This window comes from Pollachius pollachius (genome assembly GCF_949987615.1).
Source record: "Pollachius pollachius genome assembly, chromosome: 15".
NCBI classification, from domain to species: domain Eukaryota; kingdom Metazoa; phylum Chordata; class Actinopteri; order Gadiformes; family Gadidae; genus Pollachius; species Pollachius pollachius.
The window spans coordinates 22086317-22097375 of NC_136948.1; the positions used below are offsets into that span (position 1 = coordinate 22086317).

At 45.2% G+C, this 11059-nt stretch overlaps 1 protein-coding gene across 2 annotated transcripts; it reads left to right on the forward strand.

Annotated features, from left to right (window-relative positions):
• Positions 1 to 2283: 2283 nt before the first annotated feature.
• dapp1 (dual adaptor of phosphotyrosine and 3-phosphoinositides) lies at positions 2284 to 9685 on the forward strand. Of its 2 annotated transcripts, XM_079753070.1 has the most exons (9): positions 2284 to 2409; positions 3067 to 3189; positions 3996 to 4153; positions 4459 to 4589; positions 5441 to 5488; positions 5737 to 5799; positions 6136 to 6221; positions 6577 to 6664; positions 6822 to 9685. In XM_079753070.1, exons 1-9 carry the CDS (start codon positions 2354 to 2356, stop codon positions 6843 to 6845), a joined length of 777 nt encoding a protein of 258 aa, XP_079609196.1. In that variant the 5' UTR covers positions 2284 to 2353; the 3' UTR covers positions 6846 to 9685. The 2 variants fall into 2 exon arrangements, with proteins under 2 accessions (XP_079609196.1, XP_079609195.1); XM_079753069.1 differs by lacking the exon at positions 6822 to 9685 and having other exon boundaries at positions 4020 to 4153; positions 6577 to 6811.
• The last annotated feature ends 1374 nt before the right edge of the window (positions 9686 to 11059 follow it).

Here is an 11059-nt window from a genome sequence, read left to right on the forward strand (position 1 = left end):
GTAAGTGTCTTATCGTACCCCAAATGGCCCGCCATTGGGTTATAATGCGCCGCCTGGCAAACCATTTCCCGGCGGCTCCTGGGTACCAGCAACTGGGTGATAACCTCCTCACTCTGGGTGTCACGACTCACCCGATAAAGCCTATCCCTTACCACCATAGAGTTTGGGTAAGTCAGCGCTGCGTCTGGCCGGACCCGACTCCCATCAATACTTATCACCTGGTCGTAGGCTGAGCTCAATGTGGCGTCACGAGACTGCTCGAGGGGGAAATCCTCCACCGGTGGGAATCTCGGCGCTGGGACCTCGGGGTGAGGACCCCCCCCTTCCCTCGATCCCTGAGCAGCGTCGGACGCCCCCGCCTCGGCGCAGAATACCGCACATGACTTACATGTCCCCACCTGTCGTATCCGCATCCCCGTAGTCCCCCTAACTGCCTGTGGGAACCCCGCCCAATCCAACCCAAGAATCAGGGGATGCGAGAGGCTCGAACTAACCGCCGCCTTCACCCTATATTTTCTTCCCCCACAACGAATTTCGATGGGGACCAAAGGATACTCGTGCACATCCCCGTGTATACACCTCACGCTCGACGCCTCCACCAATGCCTCGGACCGCACCAGGCGCTGGTGGATCATGGTCTGCATGCAGCCCGAGTCCAACAGCGCCTGGTGCGTCCCCCTCTGTATCCTCACCGGGATACGGTACGCCTCGCCGGGACCGTGGGGAGGAGACGGGGCCCTGGTGACGCGGACGACCTGACCCACCTCCATCATGGGGCACTCCCGCCGGAAGTGGCCAGGCCGCCCACACCGCCAACACCCCTCCCCTGCCGCCTGAGCGCCCGTCTGTGGAAGGGGGGTGGAAGGCGACTCATGTGCCCGCTCTGGACCGCCCCCCCCCCATCTCACCCTCGGCGCCGGGGTTGGCCTCTCCCGCCGTGGGGCAGCCGCCCCGGTACGTGGGCCCGGTGTCGGCGGTCGCTGGCCTGCCGGTGGTGGCTGCAGGTGGCTCTCCACCAGGACGACCGCAGCAGTGAGGCTCTCGGGCCGGTGGTACCGGACCCAGGCGGAGGTACTAGCCGGCAACCCCTCCACGAACCTGTCCAGGGCCACCTGGTCCAGGTCGTCCAGGGCCACCTCCCAGACCGCCATGTTCATGTCTGGGACCGGAACATGATGTTCCTCCGGGTAGAGGCCCAGCCGGTCCCGGATGGCCCTGGTGATGGCGTCGTAGTCCCGCTGGGCCCCGGCCGGCAGACTGTGGGCCGCGAGCTGTGCCTCTCCTGTTAGTAGCGGCAGGAGACTCTGCGCCCACTCCGGGCGAGGCCACCCTGAGACCTCGGCCACCCCCTGGAAGGTTTCGATGAAGGCCTCCGCGTCATCTGCCTCCCCCATCTTCGGGACGTGGATATGGGTTGCGGGTCCCGCCCCTCGGGGTCCTTCGCCGCGTCCGCCGGAGGTGAGGAGCTCACGGAGCAAGGCCCGATCGGCGGCCAAGAACTGGGCCAGCTCCGCGAGCACCTCGTTGTGTGCCTGGTGGAGCTGGCCTTGCCGCTCGACCATCTGGTCCAGGTGCCCGAGTACGTTTCCCAATGGGGACTGGTCCATTCTTTCTGCGCTCGATCCCCACTTTGGGCTCCACTTTAGTGGGTCAGAGAGCGCACGGAGACCACAGTTCGTCGTCCCTCACTGGGAGCTCGTTTATTTCAAACTAAGTAAAACCAAACAGAGGCTTGAAACTATAAATCAACACAGTGTGGGAGAGTGGGGACCGCGTTGGGTCTCTCTCTCTCTCTGCTCCCGGTTCCCCCTACTACAACACAAAGCAGGCACATAAGTACATACTCCCTGATTGGCCTGATTGCGAGCAGGTGTCCGCAATCAGGTCCAACCCCCCAGCCGATCCATATGCATTAGCATTCAGATGCATACATAAAGATTAAGATTTATAGTAATGATTTAGCTTCAGATTAAATTTAGATTAAGATATAAGATTTCGATTAGGATATATATTTTGATTTAACATTTAGGATTTAGATTTAAGATTTAGATCTTATTAAAATGTTTATAGGTGAAAAAGTGACATGAAAGTAGCAGTGCAGTTTGAAGGGGTCAACCCTAAATCTGGAACAAGTCAAGCAGGTTTTTTAGGAGTCATGTTAGTAATGTAAATCATGTAGGCATATAGAACCGAGTGGTGAACTGATTGGTTACTTTTGGAAACAGGCTCGGAAGTTACTTCCTCAAGGGCGGGTCTATCACAGCTCTTATTACAACATCCTTTGTCACAACTTCTTCTGGATCTTCTCAAAGTGGTTTAAGGAGGAATAACAGAACCAATGAAGTAGGCCATAATGAGTTTCCATAGCGAATCGTCCAAAGACCTGAAGGATGAGCTGGAGTCACTGAGGTAAGAATACCATCTAATTCCTTTAAAAGCAGTATAATAAAATGAAAGCAGTAGGCTTACGTGATTTTCAAACTACTCTCTGTTATGTCGATCACATTCTGCTCATTATAATGACATTATCCAAATGATCCGGGGTATTCATCCACATCCACAGAACTCAATACTAATAAGTATACTAATAAGTATCAAAAACTTCATAAATATAATCTGCATATTCATGTTTTTCTCATGCTTCCTCTTTCTGCAACACCGATCACTGTTTCTGTTGGTGCTTTCCCCTTTTCTCTGACTGAACTATTATATATATATATATATAATCTAATATTATTTATAATATATATATGTATAATCAGATATAAATTTATTATATATATGTAATATATATATATAATATATATGAAAAACATCCTTTTCGTTTCCATGTGGGCTGCAGTAGAAAAAAATTTAGAAAATATTTGGCAGAATATATTGAGGCCTATATACTGTGAACTTAAACTTATCTTCTCACTCTTTGAGTTATAAAGTATTATCTCATGTATTTAGGGAATCCAATACACTGTGCAATTTTATCTTATTATTTATCATCGCAATATATATTCTTGTTGGCAGTGTATATTTAGTCTTGGAGTGGTTTTATCTAATCATTCATGCTTTCAGGTGGTACCACCATGAGCTGTCCCGTCACGCCGCCGAGGCCCTGCTCCTGTCCAATGGGAGTGACGGAAGTTATCTCCTCCGAAACAGTAATGAAGGCCCAAACTGCTTCGCCTTGTCTGTCAGGTCAGTCCGCTGCTGGCTGGGGGCTGTAGGGAAGATTCAAGAGCTGCAATTCAAGTAGAACCAATCAGGAAATCCCCTGATTGGTTTTGGGAATCCATTTTGCCTGTGTATCACAGATGCTTGAAATGCAACAATTCTCAATAAGGGAGAAACAAAGGAAGGGCAGGAACAGAGAGGGAGGGGATCTGTTGGTTGTTTAGTGTCTATATCTTTCGTGCTCTCCCTCATACAACTCTGGAAACTCCCATACAGCAACCAGAGTAACTGAAAAATTCTAATCAAACGTCAGAGGCATTGTCTTTCTTTGACAGTTATGATTGCTTTTCTTTGGCTTATGCTTTAAACAGGATTAATGTTCCAGGAACCAGTGAACTTTGTCAAGATTTGTATTATTTCTCAATCCATTCGCTTTCTGCGTCTCCCAACTTAGGGGGCAGTAGGACCCAGGGGAGCCTTCCCTGATCCTGCCCCTCTTCCAGCTCCTCCTGGGGCCAGTCTGGGGTACAGAACCCTCTCCAGGGAGGCCCCTGGCTACAGAGCCCACTCCAGGGGGCCCCTGGCTACAGAGCCCACTCCAGGGGGGCCCAGAGGCTAAAGAGCCCTCTCTAGGGGGGCCCCAGGCCACAGAGCCCTCTCCAGGAGGGCCCCAGAGCCCTCTCCAGGAGGGCCATGTGGCCCCCCCAGGAGGGCCCTGTGGCCCCCAGCTGTATTGGGTCCAGCTCTAAGGTTACAGGAGGCCAGCCTAACGGGTGAACCCCCTCCTCCGGCTGGGAGCTGGTGTTTGTATTGAGGGTTGCTTGAAACAGATTTGATGTGATTGTGTCGTTCAGGGCAAAGGATTCAGTGAAGCACTTCCATGTCAAGCGCGTGGACCAGGGCTATGTGTTTGGTTTCAACCAGTTCCAATCACTCCAAGAATTTGTCAACCATTTCGCCAACCAACCGTTGGTAGGAAGTGACACAGGTACGATTCAAATGTCATAGAAATAAAGATTTTAAATATTGTCAAGCATAAGACTGTTCCATTAAGTTAACACATATGTACAACTTCCTGTTAGATTCTTCAATTGATTATTATATTGTGTAATTACACTCTTACAAGGAAGCTGCAATCTAAGCCACGAGCAGTTTGCACTCTTATTTCTTATCTTATATATTTGAGGATGCCTGAAAGTCAGGAATTTCACAGCCATGGATGACTTCTTCCTTGCTCTAATGCACATGTGATGAATAACCTTCAATCCCACCCTGCTGGCCCCCTTTCACCAGGGACCCTCATTGTGCTCAAAGCCCCGTACCCCTGGCGTGTGGACGAGCCGTCCATCTACGAGTCGGTGAGAGTTCACACCGCCATCCAGACGGGTCGGACAGAGAGTGACCTCGTGGCAGACGCACCGTCGGTATGCTAGCCTCTACAAACTACATAATTGGTCATCGAAAAACCGGATGTGTTGAAGTCGGCTGCAGACGGCGCCCTAACCAAGGAGGTCTCTTAGGGTAGCACCTGCAGATAGATTTTTTTGCGCCCATTTATAATGTTATTGATTGCCAATTCCTGACTTATTTTTGGTTAGCCGTGAGTTGAATAAGAGACTTGTTGTGGGAAGGGCCAGGCATGGAAGGTCAGTGCACCAGTTGGCATTGTCTCTGCCAGTCTGACCAAGCCTACTAAATCAAAAGAACATTGGGAGCACAGTTTAGAAAGCACTTTTATTTATTCTGTGTGGTGTTTCTAATAGTAGAATAGAAATGTTATTCCCTGAAGATGGTGTGGGGCTGGGGCGGCTGAGTTCTGGCCTAAGGTGCCAGGATGGCCAACTGGTTGGTTGGATATTTTGAGTTCATTTCTTCTAGATTCAGTGTTATTCTGCAGTTCGAGAAAGAAGGTGTACCTCGGCTACACGGCCCAGGTTCAATACCTGGGATGGGGCTGCAAGAGGTCAAGTACTAAGCTGCAGCTGAAGAAATAACTCCTTTAAGTTAGGGGGTCTCTCTACGTTTAACCATGTAGCAAGAAGTGGCTAACACCGTAGCTCACAGACAACACTCCAGAGATTGAACTCCCCGCCAGGACAGAGCCATACATTTAAGCAGCGGTGTAGAGTCCCACAGTGACTTGGTGAGGCAGAAGGGCATTAATAACCTTTGGTCGGTGGGCGTGTGGATCATAGATTTTTTCACAAATGCTTCACTTACATTTTAAATGAATTATTTGTACCATTTATGCAGTTTTCTTTGTGTTGTTTTACAGTTGGGCACCAAGGAAGGCTATTTAGTGAAGCAAGGTGCAGTTGTTAAGGTATGGATTTCTTTGGTTTGACCATTTGATAGTATTTTCCATGATCTTTGGACATAAACTCCTTTTGTAAGTCATTAATTATCAACCCTAACCCTATATGTCAATGAGATAAACACTAAGTTAAACACACATATTCTATGAGTCACTCTTCTTAATAAGACTATTCATTCAATTCATGTTTAAATCAATTAGAAGAACACCTTTTCTGAATGTAGGTTTAAGGTCTGAATTCGATTTATTTTCAATAGAATTGGAAACAAAGATGGTTTACACTCCAAAGACATGAACTCAAATACTTCAAAGACAAAATGGTAAGTTTATTTGTATAATCAGGTATGGTGTTGTGTTATGGTTACGAGATGTAGCCTCTGCAATTTACACATGAAGTTTTGACACAAGAGCTTGTTGGATTGTTACGATTAGTATCTCTGAATTCATGTATTGTTATTGCTAAAATTTTTAGATCACCAGAGCTAATATACAGGCCTACCAATGTTACCATGCCATCCTTATGTTAAATAATACAGAAGTGTATCAGGCCAATGTCCAGAACTATAGCAGTTAAGAGTAGAATTATATCATTTAACTTGACATCTCTGTAACAAGGTCAGAAAAAATACACCGGTAATGTATTTTTCTGTTCCTAGTTTGAGGAGCCCATTCGTACTCTGGACCTCAGGGAATGTTCTGCTGTTCAGTTTGATTACTCTCAGGACAGAGTCAACTGTTTCTGGTAAGCCATGTTATATATATATATATATATTATTATTATGTATTATATATTATGTACTACCCTGATTGGCTTCAAAATTTTGTAAGAAGCCTCTGACTTGTTAATGAGAACAGAAGAAAAGGATTTTTCATTTTAGGTCAAACAAACTTCCTGAAGTTATTTTTGAGGAAACTATCTTTCTGTGTGCTTCCCGCATGGTAAGACATATTTTACTATTAGCTGGGTAAGAAATAAGGAAGTTCCAAGAAGACAGAAATGGTTGCCACCACCTGTTCACTAGTATGTGAACATGAATAAACTCCAATGCATTTATACAATACAATATCAGATGTTTTTCCCCCTGCCTTTGTTGCAGCCTGGTGTTTCCAGAAAGGACATTTTATCTGTGTGCCAAGACAGGTGTGGAAGCAGACGAGTGGATCAAGTTTCTGAGGTGGAAACTGGTGAGATATTCCTTACAGGAAAAAGGAAAAGTTTCAACCTCACAAAATATGTAATACTAGGAAAAACTGCAATGTATTAATCCGAACCGTACACCAAAAAACCTTAAAATACAGGACAGCTGGGACTACGTGTTTTTGACTTGCTTCTGCTTTTCAGGCCCAGAATAGAAAAGGAAGATGACAGCGTGTTGTCAGGTGGACCCAGGTGTGGCTCTCCATGTCAGTCACTGAGTTGATTATTGTTATGTGTGTTTCCATCCATGTATAACAACCACCTTTTTTAAATTAGCTTTGTAGTACAACACATTAATGCTACGACACCGACTCTGAAGTGGAAGAAAATGATATCATTATTTAAACCTAAGAATTTTAAGGGATTAAATCTGGTATGTGGGGAACTTTAAATGAATAAACAATCAGCAATATGACAGACAGCAGATTTATTTAAAGAGGAGTGGGGAACATGTTAAGACGAAGTGTGGGGAGGACAGTGGTTCCGAGCCCAGGACCAGAAGCTCTAAGCCGTCTACAATACTTGTCGTAGTTCTTCGATGAATGGGATCAGCTCCTTTTCCAGACTGATGATCAGACCTGAAAAATAGTTTGGAGTTTGGATTTGAGTAATTCAATAAGTTCTGTGAAGTGGTTTTCTGCTGAAAGTAGTGCGCAGGCAAAAAACTTTTCAGGGCGAAACTGCCCTATAATATGAAAAAGAAAAGGTTCTTATTTGATATACAATCTACAGAAATAAAGAAGTGAAACTGATTAAATTTGTACATGTGTTGGCACTGCTAATGGCGATGAGGCTTATTACTAGTGGTAGCCAATTTAGCTGCACAATCTGTTGCAATGGAGACAGAAACCAACCGCCAGTAAAGGGACATGCCACTCAGAACAATATCTGGGGTTCAAAAAGCTAATATTGTTAGCTTAATTGTTAATAATTTACTATTTCACCAGCATTAAGTACTATAACTGAGTTCACTAGATGAACACTTTAAGTCAAGAAATGGGGTTGTGTACATTGTACATTCATCTGAAACATTTCACAGAATCCATTGTATGTGGCATTATACCTTTAATAACCGGTGCACCGTTTCTGTCGGTCACCACGATTGCATAAAGATTTAACACTGGAGGAGAAGAACCACAGGGTTAGTGTGAAGGGCCCTCAACACTGGAGGAGAAGAACCACAGGGTTAGTGTGAAGGGCCCTCAACACTGGAGGAGGAGAACCACAGGGTTAGTGTGAAGCAGAGTTGTGGACTCGAGTCACATGACTTGGACTCGAGTCAGACTCGAGTCATAAATTTGATGACTTTAGACTCGACTTGACAAAATCTTAAAAGACTTGCAACTCGACTTGGACTTTAACATCAGTGACTCGTGATTTCACTTGAACTTGACCCTTTTGACTTGAAAAGACTTGCTACTTTCCTCGAACCCAAAGATTAAAAAGTATGTTCACACGACACTGATCGCTCTTTCTCCCTTTGCATCTGTGTGCATCTGTGTGCGTGATTCACGCAGCGTGAAGTGTGTATGGCAAGACATCCAATCAAATTAGATCCACGTTGTTTTGACCCGACAGCATCCAACCAATCAAAGTACGAGACAACCAATAAAGAGGAACAAACTAAACGCGCGCAACAGTAGGCAAAAATGATACCAAAGGTAGTTTTGTTTGCAGAGACTGAGCAACCTGTGCTTCTTGTTGATGAAGAGGAAGAGGACCTTGGAGAAGGAGAAGGGCTGTTTGCTGCATACCATAAGAGGCAGAAGAAGGATGTTGGGGGCTCTCCAGCACTACAGCTAAGTCACTACCTAGACATAGCCGATGGACAGAATGCCCTTTTGTTCTGGGCACTGAACATGAAGACTCTTCCTTCACTCTTCCGAGTGGCCATCAGAGTGTTAGCAGTGCCTGCCTCTAGTGATCCAGTGGAGCGAGTTTTCAGCCATGGTGGCATCATTCTACGCCCCCATCGTGCACAAATGACTGACAGACTTTTGGCCAATTTGATCTTTTGCAAATGCAATGCAGCATAGGGCCCTGGCATAGAAAAGCACAACTCTGTTCATTGTTATGTTCATGACACTTCCAATCCAGTCCCCTTCCAATCTCTCTCTCTCTCGCTCTCTCTCTCACACACACACACACACACGCACACACTCACACACACTCACTCTCTCTCACACACATACACACACACACTCTCACTTTCTCTCTCACTCTCTCTCTCTCACACACACACACTCACTCACACACCCAATCTATCTCTCGCTCTCTCTCTCACTCACTCTCTCTCACACACACACACTCTCACACACACACACACACACTCTCTCTCCCTCTCACACACACACACACATACACTCTCTCTCTCTCACACACTCAAACACACACTCACTCTCACACACACACACACAATCTCTCTTTCTCTCTCTCACACACACACACACACACACTCTCTCTCACATACACACTCACTCACTCTCACACACACTCACTCTCACACACACACACACTCACTTTCTCTCTCACTCTCTCTCACCCACACACTCTCTCACTCTCTCACACACACACACTCACTCACACACACACAATCTATCTCTCGCTCTCTCTCTCACTCACTCTCTCTCACACACACACTCTCTCTCTCTCACTCTCACACACACACAACACACACACACATACACACACACACTCTCTCTCTCACACACTCTCAAACACACACTCACTCTCACACACACACACACACACAATCTATCTCTCTTTCTCTCTCTCTCTCACACACACACACACTCTCACACACACACACAGTCTCTCTCTCACACACACACACACACACACCAGTCATACACCTATGGATGCATGCCAATTGATTATCAAGGGAGCAACCTGAACTGATAGAGGCATGAATGTATTTCATGTAGATTATTTAATTTAATTTTATTGAATTTTATTTTTATTTTATTTAATTTTGAGTGTGAGGATATTTTTTATAAAGTGGTGACATGGTTGAGTCAAATGAGTGTTTGAACAATGTTCTTACAAAAAAAGGTTTAATAAATATATACAAATCTTAAAGGCATACATGATCTGTTTAAATATTATTTCTCTGTTGTTAAAAGGACTCGAAAGGACTCGAAACTCAAACGATAGGACTTGGGACTCGACTTGAGACTTGTCGGTCTTGACTTGGGACTTGACTCGGGACTTGCCTGTCTTGACTCGGGACTTGACTCGGGACTTGAAGGCAAAGACTTGAGACTAACTTGTGACTTGCAAAACAATGACTTGGTCCCACCTCTGGTGTGAAGGGCCCTCAACACTGGAGGAGGAGAACCACAGGTTAGTGTGAAGGGCCCTCAACACTGGAGGAGGAGAACCACAGGGTTAGTGTGAAGGGCCCTCAACACTGGAGGAGGAGAACCACAGGGTTAGTGTGAAGGGCCCTCAACACTGGAGGAGGAGAACCACAGGGTTAGTGTGAAGGGCCCTCAACACTGGAGGAGGAGGAGAACCACAGGTTAGTGTGAAGGGCCCTCAACACCGGAGGAGAACCACAGGGTTCTGAATTTCTTACATCTTATAATTACAAGTACAACGATTTCTTTTAAACAAATTCTAAGAGTAGGAATTCTTATGCTGGGTTCCTCAACAGCCAGACTGCAGCAACAATACAAGATAAACTAAATAAAGAGAAGAAAAAATATGTCAAAATAAGTAGCAACATAGATCAGAATATAAATAATAATAATAAAATAAAGTAAGCAACATAAGAAACTAATACGATGATAATAAGTAATGAGCTGCAGTAAAGTGTAAGTGTTCAGTGATAGTGGAATGGTCGTTTACATGCAATATCTAGAATAACCCACTGATACTACTAACCTTGGAAGCTGTTTGTACAGATATCGTCTTATATCCTGCAAGATAACACATTATTAAACATAACATCAGATTAACATCATCACATTGTGAGGACCAGCAGGTATATTTCCGACTGCTTTCAAAACCGCTATTGTGAAACCTGTACTTAAAGTCAAATCTTGACCATACCACCCTGAGTAACTACAGGCCTATATCACTCCTACCTTTCAAGAACAAAGTACTTGAAAAAGTTGTCTGTAATCAGCTAAATACCTTCCTCTACGAAAATAGTATTTTGGAAAAGTTCAAATCAGGTTTTAAATCAAATCACAGCACAGAAACGGCCCTTGTAAAAATAGTCAATGATCTCAGACTTGCCAATGACTTAAACAAAGTCTCAATCCTCATTCTCTTAGATCTGAGTGCGGCATTCGACACCATTGATCATGACATTCTAATTCACCGCCTTGGAAAGTGGGTTGGTCTCTCTGGAAAGGTTTTAAATTGGTTTCAAACCT